The sequence below is a fragment of the Dinoponera quadriceps genome, unplaced genomic scaffold (assembly GCF_001313825.1).
Source record: "Dinoponera quadriceps isolate SergipeBrazil2010 unplaced genomic scaffold, ASM131382v1 scaffold96, whole genome shotgun sequence".
Classification (NCBI taxonomy): domain Eukaryota; kingdom Metazoa; phylum Arthropoda; class Insecta; order Hymenoptera; family Formicidae; genus Dinoponera; species Dinoponera quadriceps.
The window spans coordinates 591,593-618,548 of NW_014554269.1; the positions used below are offsets into that span (position 1 = coordinate 591,593).

At 46.1% G+C, this 26,956-nt stretch overlaps 1 protein-coding gene across 10 annotated transcripts in view; it reads right to left on the reverse strand.

Annotated features, from left to right (window-relative positions):
* The window catches only part of LOC106752109 (RNA binding protein fox-1 homolog 2-like), a 370,278-nt gene that overhangs the window by 117,063 nt on the left and 226,259 nt on the right, over nt 1–26,956 (reverse strand). For all 10 annotated transcript variants that reach the window (XM_014633549.1, XM_014633558.1, XM_014633610.1 and 7 more), the window contains 3 exons: nt 19,197–19,484; nt 2,043–2,309; nt 133–186 (listed from right to left, as the gene is read on the reverse strand). In XM_014633549.1, the coding sequence (XP_014489035.1) occupies nt 133–186; nt 2,043–2,309; nt 19,197–19,481 (606 nt within the window). In that variant the 5' untranslated portion in view covers nt 19,482–19,484. The remainder of the gene's footprint in view (nt 1–132; nt 187–2,042; nt 2,310–19,196; nt 19,485–26,956) is intronic.

Genomic DNA, 26,956 nt, shown 5'->3' on the forward strand with positions numbered 1-26,956 from the left:
CCCTCCTCCCATGGTTCTGGATACGAGAGTGATCGTTCGGCGCAACATTAGCTTAAAATAAGATACTAAAGGTATTTGTCTGTCGTGGGTGGGTTGACAGGGGTGGTTCGCAGCCGGGCAACGCGAGCTTACCTTGCTGCCTCGTTCATTAAATATGATTTCCACATCGAGGATCGGCCCGAATTGCTGAAAAAAGAAAATATTTGCTTGAATCCGGCTTTATCGAGTTAAACAATAACAGCGTGTTGATATTATGCGCGGCGTAATATTATAAATGTTATATTAATATAATGCAATGTTTTAAACATTAGTAAAGCCCGGAATGGTGGTGATGGAGATGGCGGTGGTTTGACGCAAATTATAATTGAATTTTGTATCAAAGGAAATTACCCCGACGAAGAGGCTTTCTCGTTTCATTAACTTTTTAATTAAACTTTTATATTTTAATAACCGTCATAATGCCGGAGTGGCGGCGGGTTGCGTGATTTCAACAGGCTTCCGCGAATTTCCGCTTGTAAATATTAAATCAACTAGTCGAAACGCGAACCTTCAATAAACGTGGCTCGTACATACGCATGGTCAACTACGAAAGGACGAAGTGGAAGGTGTAATTAATATTATGGTCGATGAACGAAATTGAAAGGACACTGTATGTCTTTGAACAAGCTGACAGTTTTTCACCTAAATATCTCGCGTATTTGTCGATCGACAGTCGGCAAGATCTCTCCTTTACACTTCTTACAGTGCGATCTCGCTCAGAATGAATGAAAATTTATTCGAAGCGATAGATTGAAAACACCGTTACTCGCGATCACAAGAGTGAATGTTTAACTCAGACTCCAAATGGACTCTTCAATCACGTAAATATTTCACTCGATTAAAGTGAATCTGTTCCGATAATGAAGTACTCTCTAAACGTCTTGAAGCGAAATTTCACTCGAAAAAGTAGAATGACAGCCGATTTACTCGGATTTGAGCGATTATTCACTCGTTTGGAGTGAAGTTTCTCCACTTTAAATCATCGAGTGAATATTTCCGCTCGAAACTGAAGAATGAATTTGACGTATCCCAACCGTCACGGGAATAATTTCACTTTACACCGAAAAAAACAATTCTTGTGTTGTGGCGAAACAATTGTTGCTACTGCATATTCGTGGCGACAGCAATAAAATGTAGTTAACATAAGCAAATTAGCAGCAAATTATTAAAGCAGAAACAGTTTTGTTGCCAGAATAGAAAAATCTTTCTCTGAATAAATTTGCCCCTAGGACATGTTAATTTACTGTTAAAACAAAATATTATTTTCCTACATTTACTAATTTGTTCTTACAGCGAAATAACTTGTGAATTCAGCGAAAATAAACCAGCGATATTGGCAATTAGTACTCTTAACGAATCGTTTTGCTGTCCGTATAGCAACTGACAGGTTTTGCTGCAACAGTATAAAATTTGCTGTGCCAGTAAACTATTTTTCTCCGTGTAATCGATTGAAACGTTTACTCATACGGCGTCAGAATCCATTCTAAATTTGGATGAAACATTCGCTCTTGTGATTTCAAGTGTCAGTATTTTCACTGTCGCTTTGAGCGAAAATATATACTGCGATTTTTCATTTGTTTTGAGTGAGATTCCATCCCAAGAAATTTAAAAGGTGATATACCAGACTCGTTTCTCGATTTTAAATGGAAATATTCGCTCGATGATTCAGAATGAAGACTTCGTTCTATATAAGCGAGAGATCACTGGAATTCGAGCAACTCGACTGTCACGCTATCTTTCGGGTGAAATTTTACACGAAAAAATTCCGAGAATACATTTCACCGCGGCTATCTCTATTTCGCGATAATACCGAAGACGAGGGACCGAGGAGGGGGCGGGGAAGAGGGAGGGAGACGGGAAAACGAAAGCGCGCTCCACTGGTTTATCTTTCCTGCGTCATAATCCGAGGATGAAACGCAAGGCCGCCGATTCGGCGAATGGAATAACAGGAGGTGAACAACTGGTGCGAGAAGATAACGAAAGGAAAGAAAAGAGATACTCACCCCAAACATCGCCCTGAGGTCAGGGTCTCGGAAGCGGAAAGGTATGTTGCTGACGTGCAGGCGTTTTGGTTGACCTTTGAGGTCGGTGCCCTGTGTCGCTGTCGCTGGCGTCGTCGCACCTGAGGTGACAGGTACCAATGTGGTAGACTCCACGACGCCTTCAGGGCTCGCCTCGTTGCCGGCACCCGTCGCTGGTGCCGGTTGCTGGCCGCCGCCATTCGCGTGCGCCGCTGCCGCAGCCGCCACCGCAGCCTGAAACACCTCCGACTGTCGTCGGAAAACAACAAACGGACGTTGAGTGAGACGCTTTCTCCCCCTCACGGCGCCGGCAATGCGTTAAAACGTACGAAAGACGCGCGGCGGTGGTGAAAAAAGCCGGGGAACCACGAGATAAGATTTACTTATGTTCTAATACTGTAAAACTATAATAATTATGAGTAACTATGTAAAAATATGATAACCGTACAGCTGTAAACTCCTTAAGTGCACCGAGAGAAAAATATTAGGGGTTGTAACTATAATTTATAATATAGTTTGTAACTATAACCATAGCGCGGCCATTTTACCAGTAAGTGTTACTGTAGCGTCAGATAACCTTACATGCATATTGCTATTATAATTTTTGTAATTAAAACCATAAAAAGATGAAAAAATTGAGGACGAGAATAATTTCCACACCGTAATTTCTCTCAACGCGCAGTTTCCCGGGAGAGAAAAAACCCACGTTCGTTTTTTTCATTTACCCCCCCATTTGCAGAAGTGGTTCTTGAATTTTGCAAAAGTTTTCAAACACCGCTCGATCTACATTCGGTAATCGTACTTCCGTGATCGAAGAAGAACGAAGGGATTTGCGACCGGGCTCGGAGAATTTTCAGATCTCATGGCGCTCGCGAGAACCACGAGGCTTGTAACGTTCGCAAGTTCTAAAGATTTTCGCGGCTGAAGGCCGAAGAGAGATTTCTCCTTCGAGATACAGATTTATATGTAATCACGCCGGAGACGATAGACGACAGCGGAGGATTGACGAGCGAGTGTTTCGGTAAATTTACCGTAAGACGACCGATCGAGCATCGGGATAAGACGATAAGCGATAGGCGTGCAAAGTAATTGATGCGCAACGACGACGACGACGACGGCGAGAGCAAGTAGATCGATAAAAAGGAGACGACGCGCGCAGTAGGGATCGTCGCGCACTGTCGGGGCTAATAAATGGCGCAAACAACTCGGCCGATGCAGACTGCAAACTTTGCTTCGAGATACTTTGGCCACTGTAATGTATACGCCGAGACGTAATACGCAACGACGGCGACGAGCGACGCGGAGCTGACGCGAAGTGTAATAATGACTGCGTTTCCGCGCGGAACGATGAAGTATTACTTCATTTACAGCAAACAACGCGCGCGCACGGCGCCGTATAATTAGCGCGAGAGATGGAAAGAGATTCGTCGCGACGGACGGACTTGATATTTCCCCCTAGAAAATGCCCGCGGTAACATCGTCGTTGTAACGATGTAACCGGCCGATGTAACGACGCCGCGGTGACTATTTTGGCGAAACGAGAAGTAATTATCGTCGTAAGCAGTGAGAGGAGAGAACACGGTTAATTTCGCTCGAATTATAGACAAGCGCACCCTTTTCATGCGTTATACTAACAAGACGTAATAAAAGGAAAATGCGCACAAGATTATCGCCGCTAACAGCGGTGTTTATCACAAAAATCAGCTTTCCCCCGCTGTAATGATTTCGTTGCGCAATTATAGTGCGCAACTGCGGCACGCAGAGAGCAGTTTCTTCTCAATGTCGAACGACTGATTTTTCTGAACGAAGAGATCGCACTTTGATCGTGACCTTGTTTATTTTTTCCAGGTCAAACGAGAGCGCGAGAAACCTGCGGCAGGTTTTCCCGAGGTTTTCCAGGCTTCCCCCAGGTGGTGGTGGTGGGCAGTCTGAATGCATAACGTGATTGCGTTGCGTGGCCGCCACGACCGATGAAATGGTAAATCAATGTCAGCGGTCGCGCGTTAATAATTCAACGTTGTAAACGATAAATTATACAGCGGGACGTACATTTTCTCTCTCTTTCTCCCCCTTTCGTTAAGACTGCGGAAACTTTACGAACGCTCCTGACCGGCGAGCGAAACCGAAAGAGACTTCTCGTTCGACGAAAAATTTGTAAGTCCCGGCCCGGCCGTCATAACACGTCCCTCGACACACCTTTCCCATCTCGCGTCGCGCGTGCAATCGAGGCATCTAAGATACGAAATTACCGGCGAAGCCCAAAAAGTCCATCCAATCTCGCAGCCGGGCTATAAACGATGATTTACAATGCACGTGCGAGATCCCCGCTGTGCGCATATAAACCGGGCATGATCGTTGAACGCGGCAGAACTCCGCGGAAACGGCGAGTGGTAATATCTGAAAGTGGTCAGCCGAATGGCCGACCTTATCGCGGCCGCAACTACTGGGCGGCCCCGCGAGTGAATGCGCACAGTGCGCGGTCGGACGCGCCTCACGTACGAGGGCCTCGTTATTTTCGGCGGCGATCCTACTCTCTCGGCATGTGAACGCGCGATTAGCCGGGCGAAATAGAGAGAGAGCGCAAAGAGAGCGATCGTTCTTCGAGATAGGCGTGCGGTGAAGCGGTGAGAAGATCGTGACATTCTCTTTTCACAATAAACAACGTTTTTCACAACCGTGGATCCAACAGGAAAGTTCCATTTTTAACAACCCCGCGAACCCCGCGACTTTTTGAACGACGTTGGTAGTTTATTCATAAATACTGTCAAATTATGTGAAAAAAAATACGTTTGTCAACAGCAATATAACGGTTTGATTATAGCCGGTGATTTTTCACGTAGTTTTAGAAAAACGTTTTCTCTTTTCATTTTTCTGCGCAAAGAAACTGAAAAAAAAACGTGAAAAATTGAAGAAAACTTTTTTTTGAGCTTTTAAAACTAATTCTTCCTAACATTTAGCATAATTTTGTTTATACTGCCGACTGAGTTAACGTGTGTGGATTGGAATATTAAACAAGTTTCAAAGTCAACTACATGAAAACTACGTGAAAAAAATTATTTTTTTTTAATTACTATCAATTCAGATCTCATATTCGCATACATATAAGAAAGAATATATAATTTTATTTGAAGATAAAATGTATATATGAAGAAATCCTATATAGTTCCACCAAAAATATAATGTCCTTATTATAAAATTAATCTTCATGAATTGAGAATAAAATAATCTTGTTATTTAAGGATAATTTTTATGAATTATGAGGAATGAATATTGGGTAGAAAAAACGATATTTTTAAACGAAGAATTGTGTGAATTTTAACATATCGTTTTCCTATCGGCTATTATTTCCTCTTAATTCATAACAATTATATTTAAATAACAAAATTATATTTTTAGCGAAATTATATAGAACTTTCTCATGTAAGTAAGTTTTATCTTCATCGTTATTAATTTTCTTCAGTGCAGGTGGCACTAGAGGCGTGCAAAGAGTTAATTCCCAGAAGACAAATTTTTCTACTTGACACTAGATACGTTCCGAAATTCATCAAGGTGAAAATGTTACCATCTCTTTTCACGACCGACTGAACGCAAAGGTGAGAATGGTGTGCGAGCGCGGAGGAAGATAACGCGAAGGGAATTCATCGCGTAAAATATGACACGGGCGGATTAATTTCAGCGCGCGATTTTCCCTGAAACTCGTTCGGAGCGAAATTACACGTCGCTTTCATCGGCGTTTTATATTAAATTCGATTAAACTCGCAATCGCGCGATTCACGTTTCCACCTGTCGAAATTGTTACATACACGATAACAATAATTATCTCTCTGGTAACGCGAATTACCTGGTTAAATCGGTTTGTTAGCGTTCTGGATATACAACTCCTCGTACGGGCGAGCGCGCACGCCTTTTTCTACACGCCTGTTAATTTTTCCACGCGAAACTCACGCGGTAGCTCGAGCTTTGCCATCGTCGCTCGGCGAATTATTCATCGCGCATCGTCGACGCAACGTCGAGAACGCGCGTGCGATGCGGACAGATTATAGGCCGCGACGAGAGCGTCAATATGCTGCCGGGCGCATTTTTACGACGTCGACGAAAGCCTGTTTCGCGGCAGATTGAAACTTTTTTCTTCTACCCCTTTTTTCCCTGCTCTCATCGCGCCAATCTACATACGCGGAAACTGCAAGGAGGGCGCGCACGGCACGATGCGGCGGCCCTCCTGACACCAAGAACGAGGTGGAAATTTAACAGGGTGGAAAGCGTAATGAACCACCACGGACGCAAACCATGGGAGTCCGCGTATCCCTTCTTTGGAGTACCCCCCTCCACTCTCCTACGTTGCCTCATCTCGCGCGAGCGATGATTACCCGCGGAGAAATTTCGACAATTTCACTCCCCGTCTCCGCGCGTCTCGCTCAGCGCTGAACACTTTCATTACTTTTCATCTCACGGCTGTTTTTCCCCGTCTATTCGCGCGTCGTATATCCTTGAAATTCAGGCTTCCACTCGTATTATTGAATCCTTATCTACCGTAATTTAATGGACAGTTTCGGGGAAAAGACGGAATTGAATTTCTCGAAAATTCCACGGCGCTCCGGCTTACAATAGATTGACGGAAATCCGAAATCTCTAGGAAATTAAATCGTCTTGGATATTAGCCTCGCCGCTCTTCGAATTAACCTGGTAATTAATATGCAAGCTAGGACGGAAACGGGAGCGGAAATTCGTCGATCAATCATGCACCAGTATAGATTGGCTCGTCGAGGGGAAAAAAGAAATTAATTCCAATCTTTCCCAGATATTTCTCGCGTCGTGTCATAAACGCGAGGAGAAGGCGGGGGGGGGGGGGGGGGNGAGCGAGAAAGAACGTCGCCTGCACACCCTCCTTCTCTCGCTGCGATTGCGAGAGCACCGCACGCAGTCGGTTCCAATTTGGCGATTATTATTCCGATTTGACGATCGACGCCGGTTGCGCGAAATAATCGGAATCGCTTCGGCATATCTTCCTCGACTTCGCGGATATTGGCGGTCCGGTATTCGTGGCTTCGCCGTCTATTATTCTTCCCAGGACTTCGACGTATTTGCGCGCACCTGTAACGAGCGCGCCGCGCTCGTCGGTGATGAAGCGCGGTGGATTTCGCACAGCGCATTTCCACATCTGTCAAGATTATCGCACAGACAGCAGTGTTTACCTCAGAGATCGCGTGTTAATGATTACCTAATTATCAAATGTTACTTGAACGTGTCTCGCTGACCGACTGTTCCAAATACCAGCCAAATATATCAATATATTTTTCACCGGCCATTTTCCAAGTCAACACCAGTCAACACATTGTTGACCCTTTATTTTACAACTGTTGGTTCCGGCTATTCTTGTTTTTCATGAACTTGTTGTTGAATCTCGAGATAACGCGCGAACGAGTAAACGTTCGGCTGGCAAAAGCGAGCAAAACATGAATTTTTCCGTGATCGTTCAACAACTTGTGTTAATAATGATGAAAATAGAGGAATACGTGATTAAAATTCGATCGGGAACGTGTGTGTTTTCACTCCGCTTTCCTCGATCGTGAATTTCCACCGCTCGGGCGGATGTTTTATCGCGGCGATCGAAAAGATCTCGCGTGAGAGAACTTCGAGAGCTCTACGTCATCCGTCGTGTATCGTATTTTCCGCATATATCGCGCGCTCGACGTGCACTCTCTTCGTACGCGATGCGAATTTGGTGCAGATCAGATGCGCGCGTTAAATCACCGAGCGGCGGGGTACGCGCGCGCGCGCGAACGCTCGCACGCGAGGAGTTACGCTAGATAAATCCGACAAATGATGCAAACCGCGGAAGACGGATAATGTCATCAGGCCGGCAACGTTCACGGATTCTGTACAGTTCGAGAAGCTTTTAGTCTGGCATGAATAATAGAGACGTGTCGCTACCGCGGCAAGGATTTATAGCCGTTCGCCCCAAAACTCCGAGCCATTTGTTTGCCCCTGCGTCCCCACTTCTGCCCCCCCCCCCNACCCTCCTCGCGGCCTCCGCCCGCCGCGTGGTGCGCCTTAAAGGATCGACAAAAAGATTCGCGGAGAAATAAATGGAGATACGCGTCGTCCCGACGAAAGAAATACCGCCATCAATTTGGATCAAGGAAATTATTTCTCGCTTTTGCTTTTGCTTTTGCACGCGTTAAACGCGCCTCACCCGCCGTGAGTCGCAGAATCAAGCTCCTCTCTTGCAACTAATCGATCAGAGGTCGAAGTTCGATGATTCAAGAAAGTAAAATCGTCGTCCGAACGAGTCCTCGAGAGAACGTGCGAAGTGTTTTTCGAAAGTTCTCCGTCGTGACGCTTACGATAAATTCTCACGGTGCACCGCGAAGAGAAATAATCGGTTACAATGGGGGGGGGGNCGAGCATCGTGGAGAAACAGATTTCCCGAGAATTTGCCAACTACCTCGGTGAGGAGAAAAAAATATCATCCGTGAACCGCGGAATCGTTCCTCCAGCTTGGAACGCGAGCGGCGGCGGTACTGAATTCGATGGATAATCGTTTCGCGATTCAGGTATTTCGTAATTTAAAGTTGAAGTGCGTGACAGAGCGAGAAAGACAGACAGAGAGAGAGAAAGAGAGAGAGAGGGAGGAGGAGAGTCGAAAGTCGCCAATGTCGAGTTGCAGTAATATCTCGGTAATTTTCGAGTTCTGTGAAGTTTCAATCTCTTGCGAGCGAAGAGAGAGAGAGAGAGAAGGAAAGAGAGAAAAACTTAAGTAATCAGAGAGTTATCAAGAAAAGCGTTTACCGCTACAAAAGGGGCCGCGTTACGGCGTGTGATCCTCCTGCAACGCGACGGAAAACAATAAAGCAACGCGGCGCGACGTACCGGCGCGGGCATTTTCCGTCGAATATGCCGGCGCGACGACGACGCCGGTTACGGCGGCCGGCCGGTTGGTAATTCGCCGCTACTTGATGATTTTCAGAAAGTTTCGGACCGGCGGCCGCAACTTAATATTCATTAACGGCGGGTTATCGTCGAAGAAAAAGAAAGGAATGAGAAAGAGAGGGAGGGAGTAAATTTTCGTCCGCTCGGAGCGCATATCGCGAAGTTTCACGCCGGCGAATCGCTGGGAGAGCCCTCCCTCTCTTCAGCATATTCGAGTACCGGCAAAGCGGCCTCTCGACTTTTCGCGACTAACGAACACCGCTGAATGCTGCGGACTCTTTCAGCGCGAGCGTAAAAAAAGCAGGCAGAGTCGAAGAAACTCCGGTTTGTCTTTTTCTTCCTACCTTCTGTTTTTTTTTTCTATCCACGATGCTTCGGAACGCACAAAGAGCGGCTTTTCGGGCTAATTCGACGTCGCCTCTCTCTTTCTTATTGAAAAATGACGAAGGGACAAGCAACTTTCGAGTCGTCGGCGATTGTTCCACCCTCTCCCTCCAATCCCTCGCGAATTAAATCCCAAGGGCGCGCGTGCGAAGGGGTAGGATCTTGCGCCTCGTTAATTGGAAACACGCTTATGGAAAAGTTTGCCTTACCGCCCAGATCGCAATTATAATCATTACATAATGTAATTATGATAATGAGCGAGAAAAAGTGTGTTTCATATTCGCAGTGTTGCGGAGAATTAATTAACGGGCGGAAGTTTCTTCCGGCTCGACTTCGCGAAGCGAGAGTGAACTTCGAAATAACGAAGCGGAATTTTTTCACGTTCGCGGGACGATTTCGCGACGGGAGGGGAAGGAGGGAAAAAAGCGCGATTGAACGATGATGCGTGGCAGAAACACCGCCGAATTGCGCATTATTTCTTACGCTAAACGCACGCGCTCTCCCCCCCCCCCCGATTTCTTCCGTGTGGAACTATTTAGACGACGGCCACGTCGGCGGATTGTTGAAACTAGGATCGTCCGCTCGCTCTGTGCGAGTTAACTCCAGAGAGAGAGAGAGAGAGAGAGGAAGACAGAGGACATTTCGCGTAATGCCGGGAAACTCGAGCGAGCGCGCCCCGTTGAGCACGTCTGTATGCAACCAGATAACTAGAAACGTACGCACGCACGCATGCACGGCTATACGCGGAACATATAGGCGCTACGTGCGTTATAACATCGCGCTCTGTACGTTCTGTCATCGGCCGGGATTACGTGGCACGCTGGTGTAACTATTATAGAGTCGCGCGGCGGCGTCCTCGCGCGTAGCGACGGTCGACGAAGGAAAAATCTCATCCCCGCGGGAATCGTCGATTCTTCAGTCGTGACGCGCCGCATCGGGAGGAGACGCGTGGGTTGGGAGGTAACCAACACGAGAATCGCCAGTCGCTGACGAGTTGTCGAAATTTTTATTCGCATTTCCATAACGTTCAGTGTAAATTTAAGGATGTATTGTTCATGAGTCAAAAAAATGAGAAAAAAATAATGAAAAAATTACCAATTGATCCGCATCGCACCTAGAAGTGACACCGAAAGTTTGACAGTAATTCAGAGTCTGGATCAAAAGTTATTCCACTTTAAAGGAAGCTGTAAGATGAAATGAGTTTGATAAGAATTCAAGCGATAAGATTTCGAAGAAACTTGCACTGCGTATACATTGAGATATTATCTAACTCGTTGCTCGTGCAATTAGAAAAGGATTGACCATTCCGAGAACTGAGACATTTGTAATTAAAGTTAACGCTTTATACGCGTTCTTTGAGAGGAAGATTAGCGTGTCATTTTTAATTTCTATTTTTAATATTTTGCAGACTAAAAGTAAGATTTTAATAAAAAGCTATTACGATATTAAACTTTAATATGCGGACACATTATACACAAATTTCAGAGTTAATGACCGTATTGTTCTGAGAATACAATGATGTAAAATTCATAACTTATGGCAATACTCAAATTATATATATATACATATTTGAATAATTATTATCTCTTTTTTATTATCTGCGTATCTCTATAATATCAATTGATGCACAAATGTAACAGTAATAAAAAAAAAACCCTAGAAACAATAAAATTTGTAATATTGTGTACATATATTTACTTCGACTTCGTTACAAATTAACATTTATTATTTAGGCAGTGAAATAAATTAACTTTTATTCAAATTAACATTTATTAATTAGTAATATATGGAAACGTAATTTTGCTTGATAAATACTAAATTTATAAATAACCCTTGATACACCACTGAATATACGACAATAATATAAGTTCGAAATAATAAGTTTTCTGGGTTGGATTAATCGGGAAATTATATATTAATTGGGAATAAAAAATAAGCTTGATATTTTCAAAATCTTCACGTACGCAAACCAAACGACATTTCAGCCGTACAATAACACATTTTCAAGCATAATATCTCACAATAAATATTAATAACGACAGTATTAATATATTTAATGGCGCTAAAAGATTCGTGCTTTTCTCGTAAAGGCCCATAAATAATTCGTTTAACGTGCACATATTATATATTCCCCGCGCGCAATCTCCCGATACGTTTCATTTCAGCGTAGACGAATTGTTCACGCGTCACACATCGTGCTGCACTACACGTCAGAGGTAACATACAGACGGTAAATACGGGTAGCAATCACCGACGAGGATAAACAAAAAATTCGCACAACCGCTCAACGACGGAGAGGTAGCAATTAATTAGCCTCGACGACTTAATTACCTTCTCGCTCCTCTAATTTCCTTGTGAAGCCCGCGACGTTGGAACGTGCGTGAAATCACGGCCGCGATTCACCGGAGTCAGAAATCTGCCTGTGGCAAACCAGGCGAGCGTATGTCGCTCGACTCCCCCACCCTCTCCCCCTTCTCCGTGTCTCGTACATAACGTTCCGTAATTCCGCATAATATAATATACGTGTTCGCGGCGTCGGTGCCGGCAACACAATTGCTCCGCCATCCGTTCGGAATGGAACCACTGTCGGGGAAAGGCAGAAGCGCGGCACGAGGAAGCGGAGGTGGTGACACGGTGACGGTGTAGGGAGTAGGAGGAAATGCCCAGGTGATCTTGCGTGCGTGAAGCCGGCCGGCCGGTCGGCCGAGGGAGCGAGAACTATGCGGGAGAACCGGCGCGCTTTTCGACTCGATGACCAGAGTCCGGGCCCGGTTAATTGATCAAACGCGACGCGGGACAAAGCAGCCACGACCGGAACCGCGACATTGTTCGCGAACTGTTCGCGCTCCGCCTGACCGTGTCCGGCAGTGATCGTCAGTCTTGCTCGGCGTTTAATCGAACGCGACTATTCCCGGCCTCTCTCTCTCTCTCTCGGTCGTCGTATCTCGATTAAACGACATTACGCTGGAGTTCGCAACTGACGACCGCGATTCGCGAAACACAGCACCGCTGGTGATGAAATAAGGACCCTCCGACGTCGTGGATGGCCTCGAAAGTCCGCTCCGAGGGAATTCAATTTCGGCGCGATCGCTGCTATGCTGAGCAAAAACGACGGGAGGACCGGGAGGGAGGGGAAACAACGACGACGCTATTCTTCTTCGTCTTTCTTCTTCCCGTCGTTCGCGCGTCTTGAGGATGACGTAATCATTCTACCCTCTAATCTCCACGCTGCAGTGGCCGTCGCGATCTCCCGACCGCCGCGATTCGACGCGAAAACACGATATCTCATTCCGGGACGAGAAGAAAAATGCGCGGGTCGAAAAACGCTTCGGTTTCCCGTTAACCCGGTGTTTCAATTGCGAAAGCATTCCCCGACCGACGCGAGCGGGGATGCGGGGCGCATATTATTCGCGAATTTTGGCAACTGCGCCCGCGAGTTCAACTCCGCCGTGGCACACAAACTCGCTCCGATTTACGCTAATTCCAGTTACATCGGTATCGCGCGCGAGCGGTAGCGCGGATTCCGCGAAACATCATCATCGGGAGTATCACGGAGCGACGAGGAGCAGTCTCGGGTAACTCGAGAACATGGAGATTGTTTAACCGTTAAATATATCGGGCTCTGATTCAAAATCCCCCCCCCCCTCCCTCCGCTCCCCCCGTCACGAAACTGATAATTCGACTGGTTCTACCGTATCGCCTTCTCTCTCTCCCGGTTGGTTCGCGCGGCAAGCCAACCGGAATCGCAACTCCGCGGCGAAAATACAGGCGAGCGAGCGCGCGAAGTCGCGAGCGGGAAAGAGGAAGACAACGGAGGAGAGATAAAAGGAGATAGAACGAACGGGGCGGATGGAAGATCCATTTGACCGCCGTCATTGTCGATGATGAATCGCACGGGATTTACAAACGCTATTTTCGCCGCGCATTCGTTTATGCATACGGTATCGCGAGCGCTCGACGCCAAGGCGCTTTTGCATTCGGAGCCGGGCGGCCGAGCGCGAAATCAATTATCGTCGTCGCATACTGTCGACCTTTCCCGATATTTATCTAGCATTAACGCGATCGTCGTTATCCTCACGAAGAGCGTCCGCTCGTTCGTTCGTACGCGGTGCCGGTGGTCGTAAATCACAGCACGGGATCTCTGCTCGCGGCGTCTCCGATGCTAATGAATCGAAGAGACGACGAAAACGCATTGTATGATGAGTAAGAGGAAGAGAGAGAGAGAGAGAAAGAGGGAAAGAGGTAGCCGTATGAGCTTCGAGTGAATTAATCCGGGAACAGGCGAGGACAACGCGTCAGCCTGGAACGTTGAAATTCGCGATTCAAGCGATTCACCGCTTCGAACTGACGTTGCAAGTGTCACGGGAAATTTATCTGGGAATATTTCATGAGATCGTTTGGACGGGGAATACGACGGCGCACGTGATGCGCCAACGCGGCCTCCTCGAAGCGCTCTCACCGCTCTGGAATCCGCTTTAAAAAGAGATGTTACGAGTACCAGCGACATCTTTTTGTAAAATATATCTAGAAAAAATCTTAAACTCTCAAATTTTTTATTGAAAAGTTCTTGTTTATCGCTAGATTAACATTCGATGGATAAACTTATTATACACTCCGAGGAGAATTTAAGCGAAAAAAATAACAGCTCGAATAAAAATAATGTATATAATATTAATACAGTTATTAACCTTAAGTGAACTGAAAGAATGGAACTTTCTGTGTTATTTAAGATTCTGAGAGGTCTTGCTGAACGTCCTGAGTTATTACAGTTACTTACATTGAATATTACTTTTACGACTCTTAGGTATTTTTCAACTTTTCACGAGGGTTTGAACTCTTTACGGTAAATTTAAACCAATAAATAGATCATTTTTTTAGCTAATACTTATAATAAGTCAATAGATATTTATTACATATCTTTGAAATCCTTTAAATAAGGTATTTATTACGATTCTTTGAATTTCCGGTCTATTGTTTGCGTTTATACTTGTATGTTCGTGAATTTCGTCTTTAATTCTTTCTCTTTCTGTGCAAACATTTTTCGTCCTTCTAATCTTTAGATCTTTTGGATATTATATCGAGTTGATGCATAATTATCCGCCGTTTACTTTTTGCGTATTTACTTTTTGCGTATGTACTTTTTTAACAAAAACCAATCTTCTATATTTACTTAATAGAAATGCGCGTAGAAAATCATATTCACCCGCACTAATATTATGTTCTACCACTTGGGGAAAGAACCGCAGCACAGTCATTCCGCGATCTCAACGATCTTTTTGGCGAAGGAACAATCAGTGAGAGGCAGTGTCGGGGGGAGTGGTTTCCTCGTTTCGAATCTGGCGACACAGGCATGGAGGACAGGTCAGGAAGAGGACGGCCATCGGATTTCGACGACCAGGTACTTCTGGCAGCCGTGTTCCTTCGCCAAAAAGATCGTTGAGATTGCGGAATGACTGTGCTGCTGTCCACCCTTTCTCGAGCATAATATGGCGCAGGTAAATATGATTTTCCACACACAATTTCTATTAAGTAAACATAGAAGAATGGTTTTTATTAAAAAAGTAAACAAACGCCAATATTCATAAATAATAAATACGCGAAAAGTAAACGGCGGATAATTATGCATCGGCCCAATATATTAACTTATACTAAAAGGGATCTTTCTTCCCGTTAACAATGAAACCGTTAAGTGAAAAAATAAAACAGAAGGAAAAGTGAGTGTATTAGCGCAATTTTAACAGTCGGGGACAGCCTTTCCATGAAAAGGTAATCGGAGAATTTGAAAAATGTTCAAGCTCCCGGCGACGGAGAGTAACGTTTTCACGCACGATTGTTCTACCCCAGGCTGGAGGTCACGATCGGCCGTGTGATGACGGGTAAAAAAGCTCGTTGAGAATTCAAGAAGCGCTCGCGGGAATACAAGTCCGTGATCGTTTTCAAAAGACCGGTCGCTCGTTTCGGATGCGTGTCGCGCGGTGGCAAATCGCGCGGCCGTCGCGCGCATTGAATCGGACCCGAGGCTGACGCGAGAAAGCGCAATTAATAATCCGTAGGACGGGGAAAGTTAAGCCAGGGCTATCTTCCGACACGGTGGCGGAGTAACGCGACGAAATGAATAGCGGTTAGAGTTGCGAAGCAGGCCACGGGGTGAGAGGCCGGATCGTTAGCAGTCTTACGCAAGTTAAGTCCGTTTCAGCTCGCACGATTCATCCTCGTGACGTCCGCCTCTTCAATTAAATCGTACGGATGTCGATTACGTCCGCTAACGAGGGATTAAATTTAAAAGTGCGTATATAGCTTTACAGCTTCGGCAGCATCGGGATGATGAAATTACTGTAGCCGGAATTAAACCGTTTGAAAATCGCCCGGACTCAACGGACCTCGTTAATTCGATTACGTGATAAATCGTTTCTCGTGCGCGGGCTACAATTGCCGTTTCTGGGATTAGCTCGTGTGCGCCTGCGAGAAAAAAGATCATTTCCCGCGAACTAGAACGTGATATCGTCGTATTGAAAAAGGGAAAGTTATCTGAGAACACGTTTCCTGGGTATCGCTCCGGCAAAAATATGATGGAGCACATCGTGCGCCAGCGCGAGCGCTCGCGTCCCACCGAGAAACGTCATCGCTCGAAGAATCCGTACCTTTACGCAATAATTCGGCCGAATTAACAGCTTTATCGTTGCACGAACGAACATGTAAAACGATACTTCCGTCAAAAACACCGAATAACACTGGATATACCGCGTGTCGGAATGTTTAGTCGACTAAATTACCGTTCTGTCACATTCCACGTGAGAAACCGCTCTTAATCCACTTCCCGTGCACTAATACTGCAATATTATGCCGAGAAAATTAACTGGGAACATTTCCTGGGCGTTGCTTTGGGTGTTCCTGGGGGTTGCTTCAGCGGTAATACGATGGCGCACGATGTGCTCCAACGCGAGCGTTCGTGTCTTCTCAAGAAACGTCATCCGTATTTTTATTCGGCGATTCAGTTGAATTAACCCTTTGCGATCGGTGTCCCCGTAGCGGGGACATTTTCAAATCGTCGTAGAAGTCGGTGTCCTCGTAGCGGGAACCTTCGAAAATCGCAACAATGACAAAACACTATAGTCCCCTATGCCTCGTGATTCAAATGTTTCGGTCGACTTACGAGATAACAATGTATGATTGTTCCGAGAAATTTCCAGGCAGTCTTCTTCGAATGAGCTCTCGAGAAACATTGAGATCGCTAAGAAGCTAGTCACTGTGTGTACATCACACACGTTATTTTACCATCAAAAAGTACCGCGCATATAATAAAATTTGTGTTCAAAATTTAAAAAACACAGTGTAATCCCCAAAAATGAAAGGACTTCAATATCGGCGATTGTTTCGCGAAATATCATACTTTAGAACATTACAGAGATTAAACATTTTGTATTCTTGCGTATTATAAGTAGTATTAAACACAACAAATCAGTTTCAATAAATTCTGTGTGTTTTAATATCCATATATTGACTTTAAATTTTATACGGAAAAGTAACTGCGAAACGCTAGATCTGGTACTCTCAAGAGCGAAATCTGCCGACCGCAAAGGGTTAATATGTTCTTTGCCATCGACACGGACGTATAAGACAGAGCTTTCATCAAAAGCGGCGGACACGCGATCGATCGCTCGCGAGCGTCGAACGGAAATTCGATTAATTCAACTGCAATCAATTCATCCGCGCATCTCGTGTTCCGAAATCAAATTAGCCATCGTTCGCGAATTGACGCAAAAAAATTCATTCGTATTATCGTTACTTTCATTATTATTATTACCGTATCGCTAATACCGTTGATACGTCGCAACTACATCGCCGGCAGTCTTCGCGCGTTGCTCCATCGCGGATTAAACTTCCAAGTCCGCGGTGAGACGGTCAGAGAGCGCCGCGCGTCCCCACCCGCAGTCTCGAACGCGGGCGAGGGGAGAGGGGGGAAACAATTCTTTTATCCCGCGAGAGCGAATAACCCTTGCTGTCCGTCGTGCGCGCGTCCCGTTATGAATTACAAGGTGGCGTGGTTCCCTTCGTGGAATTCACTCTCGTCGCCGATGTGGCGTACGTCTCTCCTCGCCATTCATACGTGTCCGGAATCATTGACCGCGCGACCACGCTACGTGACACGACGACGACGATCGCCCCCCCTCCGTCTCCTCCTCCTCCTCCTCTTGTTCATACCGTAAAACAGGACGAGGGAGGAAGAAGGTGCGAGACAGAGTTGCGACACGAGGAGGAGAGAGATAGAGTTCGGTACTCCTCGAGTAGCGGAGAGTGTTACGGGATTTCGAAGGGCGTGCTCGCGTTGGGGCCACTTCAGGAACGCGCAATTTCACATTGTCACGGACGACGGGAACATCCGAAAAACCACCGACTGCTTCTCTCTCTCTCTCTCTCTCTCTCTCTCTTTCTCTCTCCTTCTATCTGTCTCTCTGTCTCGATGTCTCTCTAACGGGCTCTCGCTTGCGGTTTCGGTACACGAGGTCGACCAATAACGGGAGAACCTCGGTGCCACGGGACGTATAACATCGTGTTCATGCGGAAAAGGCAGAACAGTGGTCCTATGAGGACACTCCAATCCCGCTTTTATACGAAATGTCTCTCGCACAACGTAAAAATCGCTCGGAGAACGCGCTCCCCGCGGCTCGAGTCGGGTGTTTCTTCAGTTTATGGTTCTATTAAAGACGCCGGTATCGCTTAAAGTGAACAATCGGCGCCGTGTGACCCGTTGTTATAGCGCGATAACTGATCCACATGGCGCAATCTTCTTTCTCGAAATCAAATTTTGCAAATCTGTCTCAATCTCCAGTGAACCGTTTCAACATGTCCCGAGAAATTCATCCGGGACAATCTGTTTTGTCTCTTATTGAAATCTGTAGAAAGAAGCAGGATATTTTATTGCGAGCTTCTTTCATTTCACCTCGCCATTCTAATCCCCGTGTTTCATAAAAGATATTTATAAAGTATAATTAAGCGTATCACATAATATTGAACAAGGATTCTAAAGGAACGTTGACTATAGAGTAAGTAGGGAGCCAACGAAAAAAAGTAAAGGATACACGCGTCCCGAGTGACATTTCTTGATTGTATCTTTAGCAATTCGATCACCAGTTCCGTGCGATCAATGAAATTCGACGGGGCAGCCAACATATGTTTACACGTTATTTGATTTCTTCATATACGTTCACTACGGCGCGCGTGAACTGTATACTTTTCATAGCTATACACAGAAAAGTACATACTGCATGCAAATAAATATACTACTTGTTTCAAGTATCTTATAAGTTTATACATCCGCAGGTATATCGTAAGTTCATTATAAGCATCAAATTTATTCAAAATATATTCTAAATCCTGGTAAATTGAATACTTCAAGCAAGAATATCAAATTAAAACAATGAAATTTCTGTTTGCTTATTCAAATTAGCTGAGTTTAACGTTTCTCCGATAAAGTTCATAACATATTCTCCGGTAAAGTTTATAAATATTCTTGAAAAGAGAGCAAATTCCTCTTTTGAGTAAATGCTAATGGAGCTTCTCTAATATTTAAATATATCTTAATACTATCAAGAAAATATCCTTTGTTCGAGATATCCATTACTCAAAAGAAGAAAAAGCAAACGAATTAATTGCTCTTCTTCTCAGTACGATTAACGCTTTTCTGTGTGCTTAATAGTGCACGTTCATAATGCATGTTTGCACTCATAAACACATAAAATGTGAAATAGGCAAATCGAGTATTTGAACCGTATCACACAGGTGTAACACTGGTAGCGAACACGATGGAATCGTGACACTTACAATGGCCTGTTGATCAACTCCATTCGGAGGTGGCGGCGGACTGAAACTGGCCGCGGTCGGCGCGCCGGAGGCGGAGGGGTGCGGGGCGCCCGCCGTAGGTGGAACTTGGGGCCCGCTAGGTGGTGGCTGTTGGGGCGCACCGGCGCTCTCCTCCTTCACCTGCACCGGCGGCGGTGGCTTCACGTCACCGGCCGTTCCTGCCGCCCCCACAACGCCCGCGACCCCGTTCACCGGCGGCGGGAAGACACCCCCACCGTAGGGCGCAGCCATCCCCGTCTGCACCATGTGCTGAAACAAGAAGGTACGATTCCACGTGAGCATTTGCTCGTTTCTCGGCTTTATTCCTCCGCGTCAGCAGAAATATCTCGCCGGTGTGATGGTGTTGAAGTGTGTGTTACGAGTGCACGGGCTTGTCGCGGGATACACAGGATATCCTGCGCGAGCTTCTTTTTCTTCACGCGTCTCGGAAGGATCGCACATGTGTACGCACGCGATTTCATCGACTCGTGCTTTTTAATGGCGATCTTGTTAATTATAACGAGCCCGGTTGTGAACGAATTGCAAAATGCAATTTTGAAGGTCGACGAATCGACGGTCGCGAATTATAACGTGGAAATTCGAAAGCTGAATTCTATTCGGGGTTTCAATCTGAGTCTGATTAAATGATAAATTGACTATGGTTATTTCTCAGGTCGCTGCATCGGTCAGAGTAATAGTTAATTGATGGAGTTCGATGATTCGTTTCCGCTTCGTTGGCCGATGATAGGATGTTTGAACAAAGTAGCATACTCTCTCCTCTTTCTGCCTTCCTTTCTCTATCTCTCCGTGGATCTACAAAGGTTCAAGTACGAGGAGAGATGAAAAACGGGAAATTAATACCGCGTGAACTCTATTAACCTTCATCAACATTTGCTCGCTCTTCCCTCTCTCTCTCTCTCTCTCTCTCTCGCTTCTCATCCGCTTGCGCGAGACGAGGAAGACTAATATTTTTACTACCGCATCAACGTACGCTTCGGTTTTTCCGGTCTCCAAACAGTCCCTCTGCTCCGGTCTCTCCGGGATCGTTAGAGACGAAGGATAATGGACGCGAAAATGGCGTTGCCAATTTTTCGCGGTGGCACACCATTCACCGTGACCGCGGGCAATCGCGCTACAAGAAGGATTTCTGGCAGCGTTCCATCGAAATGTCGTTGGTTAGATAATACCTCAGCGCGATCCTGGAGCGGCAGCTAAAGATGAGACTCCCCATTCGCGGTAGAAACGAACGGGAAACTGAACTTTTGTTTTTTACCGAAATCCGCAGATGCTTTGCGTTTGGAGATTTGATTGTTTTCTCTGAAAATAATCGACAAACGACAAGAGCGAACAGACCAAAGGAGTCTATTTACGGAAATCTCAGACATCGTCTCGACGAAAATACGACGGCGCACGCGGCGCGCTCAAGTTCCACCTCGAGACGTCATCGTTCGAGGATTAATTAAACGTTCGCTTTCGGCGAACGGAGGCGTAAAAATTCGGCATGCGAATCGATGACAAACCGCATCGAGGAAATCGATGCGCAGCCGGTGAAATAATATAGATTAATCGCGATTTGACGACGCTCTCCGTTCTCGCGTAGAAGTTTAAATGAAGAAGGACTATTTGATGGAACGAGCGAGACGGTGGATCCGCGAGCGACGGCGAACGATTTACCATGGACAGCGAAGGGTAACTATAATTTATGGTTCGCCCCCGGGCCGTGTGCCATCCACAATCTCGCGCGAGGCAGGTTACAGATGGTTTGTCCAGTTCTCCCTTCTTCCCAGATTATTTCTGGGACGTCCCCTCGACGCAGCTCGCTCCGTAGCCGGGCGAAGCGAGCTCGGCGAGGGCCATTTGTTATTCCTACCTTGAACATTTTTCTGAAAACTCGATTTAGACCGGATTTCGATACCGGGGGCCGCGTGTGTGCGAGCGAACGGAGATGAAGCCCCGCGACGGCTCCGTTGCTCTTTGTTAAGTCTGAGAAATGAAGGGGGTCTCCTCTCGGTCTCTCTCGGCAATTACGGAAAATCCGACGGCGACGAAGTGCCCGTCGAAGCGCTCGAGACGATTTCTGCCGCCGGCTGATTGCGATACGCGCGCCTCCCCGATCGGCGTATCAATTATACTGCCTCGCGTGTGCTTGTAAATAGCGGAAGTGTCGGCGTGACGGCAAGTTAGCAACTTGAAAATTAATTTCCCGCAAATGAACAGGGACAATAAATGCAAAACTGCCGAAGGTAATTAGCAAATAATTAGCGCTTAATTATGCGATATAGATTCAAATACAATTTTTAGTAACGGGAAAACTAGGTTAACGGAGGTGATTAATTAACACGTTGACGAGCTGCCTGCGTGAGACTCGCCGGTGCTGTGATATCGTCGCGTCTAATTAATTTATATATAAGACGTAACCAATTGCACATAACAAATGTAATAAATGGTCGGTAGTCGATGAAACGAGCTAATGGCATGCATCATTAATTGTATTTGATTATCGTCTCTCTACTTATTCACAAACTTCCAGCGTGTGTGCGTGTATGTGTGTGTGTAAGCTTTTAAAAGTCAGGCTTTTAAAATCGTTTGAAAATACATTTATTTGAACATTTGACAATTATTATTGGAAACACATACAAGCATTTTTAACGTGTTAGCAAAGTTATCAAAGTTTAGATAAAACATACCAAAAACAACGAGGTGTAAAAACGGAGCCGACGCCGTTTATTCGTTCCGAGACGTTGCGAATCGTCGCGTGCGAGCGGACGGAAAACACCACGCGGCATCAACAACCGTTTCTAATCGCCTCGAGTGCCTCTTTCCTACTCGTGACCCAACGGGATAAAATATTATCGAAAACGCGAAATTCCCCCGCCGTAATTCCATTCACGGCGGAAATATTCAATCGCGCCGATACACACGCGAAATCCAATCGTTCCTCCAAATTCCGCAGCACGAAGCCAATTTTTGTCCGCCGGGATTCGATTATACGGGACACACGGGGCGAATAAAATTCTAATAAAACCACGAGGGGCGCCGCCGGTTACGCCGCGCATTCTCTCTCTCTCTCTTTCTCTCTCTCCCTTCCTCTCGGAAGTCCGATCACGATCGCCGACTAACAAGGGTGACCCGATGACGTGAAGAGGCGCGAACGGAAGAAGCGCGAGTGCGACAGCCGGTAAAAAGAAAAACGGACCGGAAAAATAATCCGGAAGGAATGGGAGTGCGGCTTTCTCGCACTTTTACTCGGCGAACGATCCATTAAAGGACACACGTGGAGTCAACTACCACGTGTAAAAGGAGGATTCCCTCAGAAGGCGAGAGCGAGCGAACTCGATGTAACCCCGAGCTGAAGAAGCGAGGAACAGAGAAAGAGGGGGAAGGAGAGAGAGGCAGAGAGAGAGAGAGAGAGAGAGAACGACAGAAGTCACTTCTGGCTCTGCAGTAGCAGCAGTTTCCTCTTCGACTGCTCGCTATTCCGCGAGCGTGGCTTAATCAACGAAAGGGACAGGGCTGAGGGAAGGCGAGCGTACACAGCGGAGAACGTGATCCCGGAGCGACCTAATTTTCCCTCGCTGGAAATATATCTTCGGGTCGACTGGCAGACGTGCGAGCGAGCGAGCGCGCGCCCAAGTTCCTCCGCTCCGATCGCGAGGATAGAGGATCGCCGGTGCGGATTAAAAACGCGTTAATTTCGCCGGCGAGAGAGAGAAAAAACAGACAGAGAGATACGGACTTCCGGCTATGTCGCCGTCGTTAATTGATTCTTCCAATTTCTCACGCGGAACGAGCGACGTCTCCGACGAGATGAGAGTCCGTGCGGATTCGTCAGCTGGCACGAGTTCCGAGACTTCGTTACAGTCAATACGTATGCGCGCTTCTTCTTCTTCTTCTTCCACTTCTTCTTCCATTTGTTCTTTTTCTTTTCGCTCGGTGCAATAGCCGCCGGAAGTTCGCTGACGCGCGATATGTTAAAATTACACCAGGCTCGCGTTCGGTAGAATCAAACTGAAGTCACGTTTCGCGAGCGCGAGTTTTTTTTCCCCGTTCCGGACGGCTCGCAAACGTTACATCATTATGTATTTAAATCGTTACAGCGTGATTGTATTATTGTCTTTAGCTCTACAGTGATCGCGCAGATGACAGGTGTTATTCATGCGTACTAAAATGCATTTCCCAAGAAACACAAGCATCCACCTAGCACCTTCGTATGTTTGTTAACTGAAAACTGCTGATGTTTTAAATAAGATATTTTAAAATGATTACGCTTTCCTACACGAATAAATATTATTTCCTAAAGCAATTTTTTTGTTGAAAATGTCAATTTAAAATGGCAAACACTTGTTATCTACGCGATCATTCCAGGATTAATCTCCCAAATTATATACAATAAAAATATCTTGTACTTGTGTTAAAATCGATCCTTGTTAACATTTTTGTATTAAACTTTTAACATATCGTATGTGTAATTTAACATATGTTTATGATATCTCAATATTTTACGATTATGTCGATATTCAACATGTAAAAACGTTAAAATAACATAGCTTATTTACTTCAGTGTCAGAAGGAGAAAAATAATCGATACACCGAAAACTTATAATTTAACGATAAAAAGCCGCGATCGCTAAGTCATACCAAAAGCACGCATCACTCGAAAAAAAGGACAGTTGATATCCTCTCATGAATATTTAACGAATACTCAAGGCCCCTGACGGGTCACCGACCTCTCTTCTAATTAGAGCCTCCGGTGATAATTAAACGATCGTACGTTCTTACCGCCAAATCATAAATTACGAACACTGACCTTTCGTCTTCTGAGCAGAAGGCGAAGGAGGCGCCTCTTCCGTTTCTCCTGAGCCATCGAAACGTTTCAAGTATTTCAAGAAAGACGGTGTTATTTTTTTGACGTTCGTTTTGCTGCAAGAAGCCGCCGTTGCTCGTATGTCCCTTTCGAGGTAAAACCCTCAATTCCATTTCAGCGGGTGGCTCGCTTTCTCGCGTCGCTCGGTCAACGACAGTCTAACAGTTCTTTGTCGTCTGCTTTTTCTCTCTCTCTCTCTCTCTCTCTCTCTGGCCGACGAACAGAGAGCGAGGCTTTCCGCGCGCGGCGGTATACAAGGGACCATTCAGAGCATGCTTCCCCTTCGGCGTCAGCGGAGCGTGTCGCCACGGCTAGCTGGGCCTTATGGCGATCGCGCGCGAGAGAGAAAGAACGAGAGAGAGAGCGTGTATAATGAAAAAAAAAAAAAAGGATTTTAATGACGCCACGCTAATTCGATCAGCTTCCTCGGGCGTAGAGAGAGAGCGAACGATGAAACACGCGTTCACGTTCCCAAGCGATAGCAGTCGGTCGGTCGGCTTCAGCGCGTTGTTCCGACGCGCTCGCGCTGCTTTTAATTGGATTCGGTTGTTCGTCGAACGGTTGCACGAGCCAACAATTCGTCCGGTCATCGAGCTCGCGGTGATTTTCACGGCGATACCGCATGGGAAGACGTCGATCCTCGCCCGATGATGCTTCGAGGAGGAGAGCGAGCGGGCGCGTTGGCGCACCGCGTGCGCCATCTTTTTCTCCTTTTCTTTCTCTCTCGATTGAATATAATATTTTAGAATTTGGATGAATCTCTCGTGAGTCATTCAGTAAGAAATATTTTTTACTTGGGTTAAAATCGGTCTTTGTCCAATTTTTCACATACTCGTGTGTTAATTTAACATATTGTATTTACGTTATTTCAGTTATTTTGTGTTAAGTCGGTATTCAACGTGTGTAAATGTTAGAATAACATTTGGAGCAGTAAAAATAAGACATTTTATAGTTCAGTGTCGATTAAAATATTGTGGATGTTGACTTTGTGTGTTAATTCGTGACGTAATATTTGTGTTGCTTTTCAACATATTCACCTTATGTTAAATTAACACAAAATCTTTCACTGCGCAGGCCTGGAAGTCGCAGCGAATCGCCTTCATCGTTTCGTCGCGGGAGACATCGAAGAGGAAAATCCCGGCCGAGATTAAAGAAGTAAAAAAAAAAGAGATCCAGCGGTCGGCATTCCAAGAGTAAAGATATTCGGCGATAAAATCGCGTAAAACGTGAGACCTAAACTGAAATGGTTTCGAATCCCTCTTGTTCATTACAGCTCTCTTCCTCGTTCTTTTCCCACTGTCGTGCGCGACCGCCACGAAGCCTAGATTAGTAATCGATAATCGTAACGTTCTCTACAGGGTGAAATCCTCGGGAGGATTAACGCATCCGCTCGGAGTGGATCGCGACGGGGACGAGGCCGTAACAGATTTGACAACGAAATATTGACGCGCTCGTGAGGAGGGTCTCGCTTGTTTAATATTGCACCTCGCACGACGAGGAGTTAATCCAACGCGGACTCGTATCTCGGGCTAATCCCGACGGGCTTATCCTACCTGGCCGGTAGATCGATGGACATTCACGCGAACGCTACGTCGCATCAGACAAATGACCTATTTCGAGTACCATCGACCAAACGAGATGGCACTTTTCGCATGCACGGCGTCTGTGTTATCGACCAAAATTACCTAGAGGGGCAGGGAGGGACGAGAGGCAGGCGGATAACCGGCAAACCAGGGAACTGGCTTGTCGATACTGCCGCGTGCACACACAACGTACATACGTACACACACCCACACAGGCTCGCGCGTGTGGGGGCGGATCGACGTTATCGGGACTGGCAGTAGAAAAAGCAAGCGCGTTGCGGACGATACAGCGGCGACCGTCGACGAGAAGGGACTATTTCGTCTATTCGGCCGAGTTGCGCTAGTTGTGCAAATTGCAGCGGCGAACTGCCGCGATTGTCCGACGACGATGACGTCCGGTTAACGCGCGAGCATGAGCCAGCATACTAGCTAGTGAGCCGTGGCTTCGTGGAAATACGCATTAACTTTGCAATTTGACGCGAACTTAATTAGCGGGCACGGTGTGTTGCGAGACGCAGAAATTGAGAGTCGGCTGACTGAACGAATGAATAAAAACGAGAATAAACGGCAAATAAAGAGAGAGAGAGAGAGGGGGGGAGGAGGAGAGAAAGAGGAACTGTGCGTACGCAGCGGCTGCGGGAAAGCAAATTGCGATTCCGCGCTTTTAGATCTGACTAATGCGAGAACGTCGCTTCGCGTTTCGGGGTCGACTAAAATCCGTTTCATAGTAACGCCGTGAAATGCGCAAGCGCCATAACGCCGTGGAATAATTAGACGTGTGGCGTATGTAATTCAGCACCTTTGGAGATACTCGTAATACGCTTGTAATTCAGCACCTTCGGAGATATCCGGGGTGACAATCCCGCGTGGGTCGAGAGGCGGCTTATTTGCACACGTGCACCACCGATTCGCGCTCGAATCGGGGGTACATCACGTCGCGTATGAAATGCAAAGGGGGATGAAGCGGAAATCCTGAGGGATCAGACGTACGCCCTGGCGGAAGAATCAAAAAGGTCGTCATTTATCGGCTGGGGAAATACTAAAACGCGATTTCCCGCGCGAAAGTATAAAACCCGAGATCGCGACTCGGGATCCGCGACTTGCGACAAATAAGCGACGATTTCGGAACGCGAATGCGCGAAATCGAGAATTTGATTGTATATCGTAAAGTCTTCGATTTTTTATTACAAGTCTTTTTTTTTTAATTGATATAATAGCATAATATAATAATAATCCAACAATCATCTAAATAATATTTATAATGAAGGAACATCGGACTTCCGGAAAACACGCAG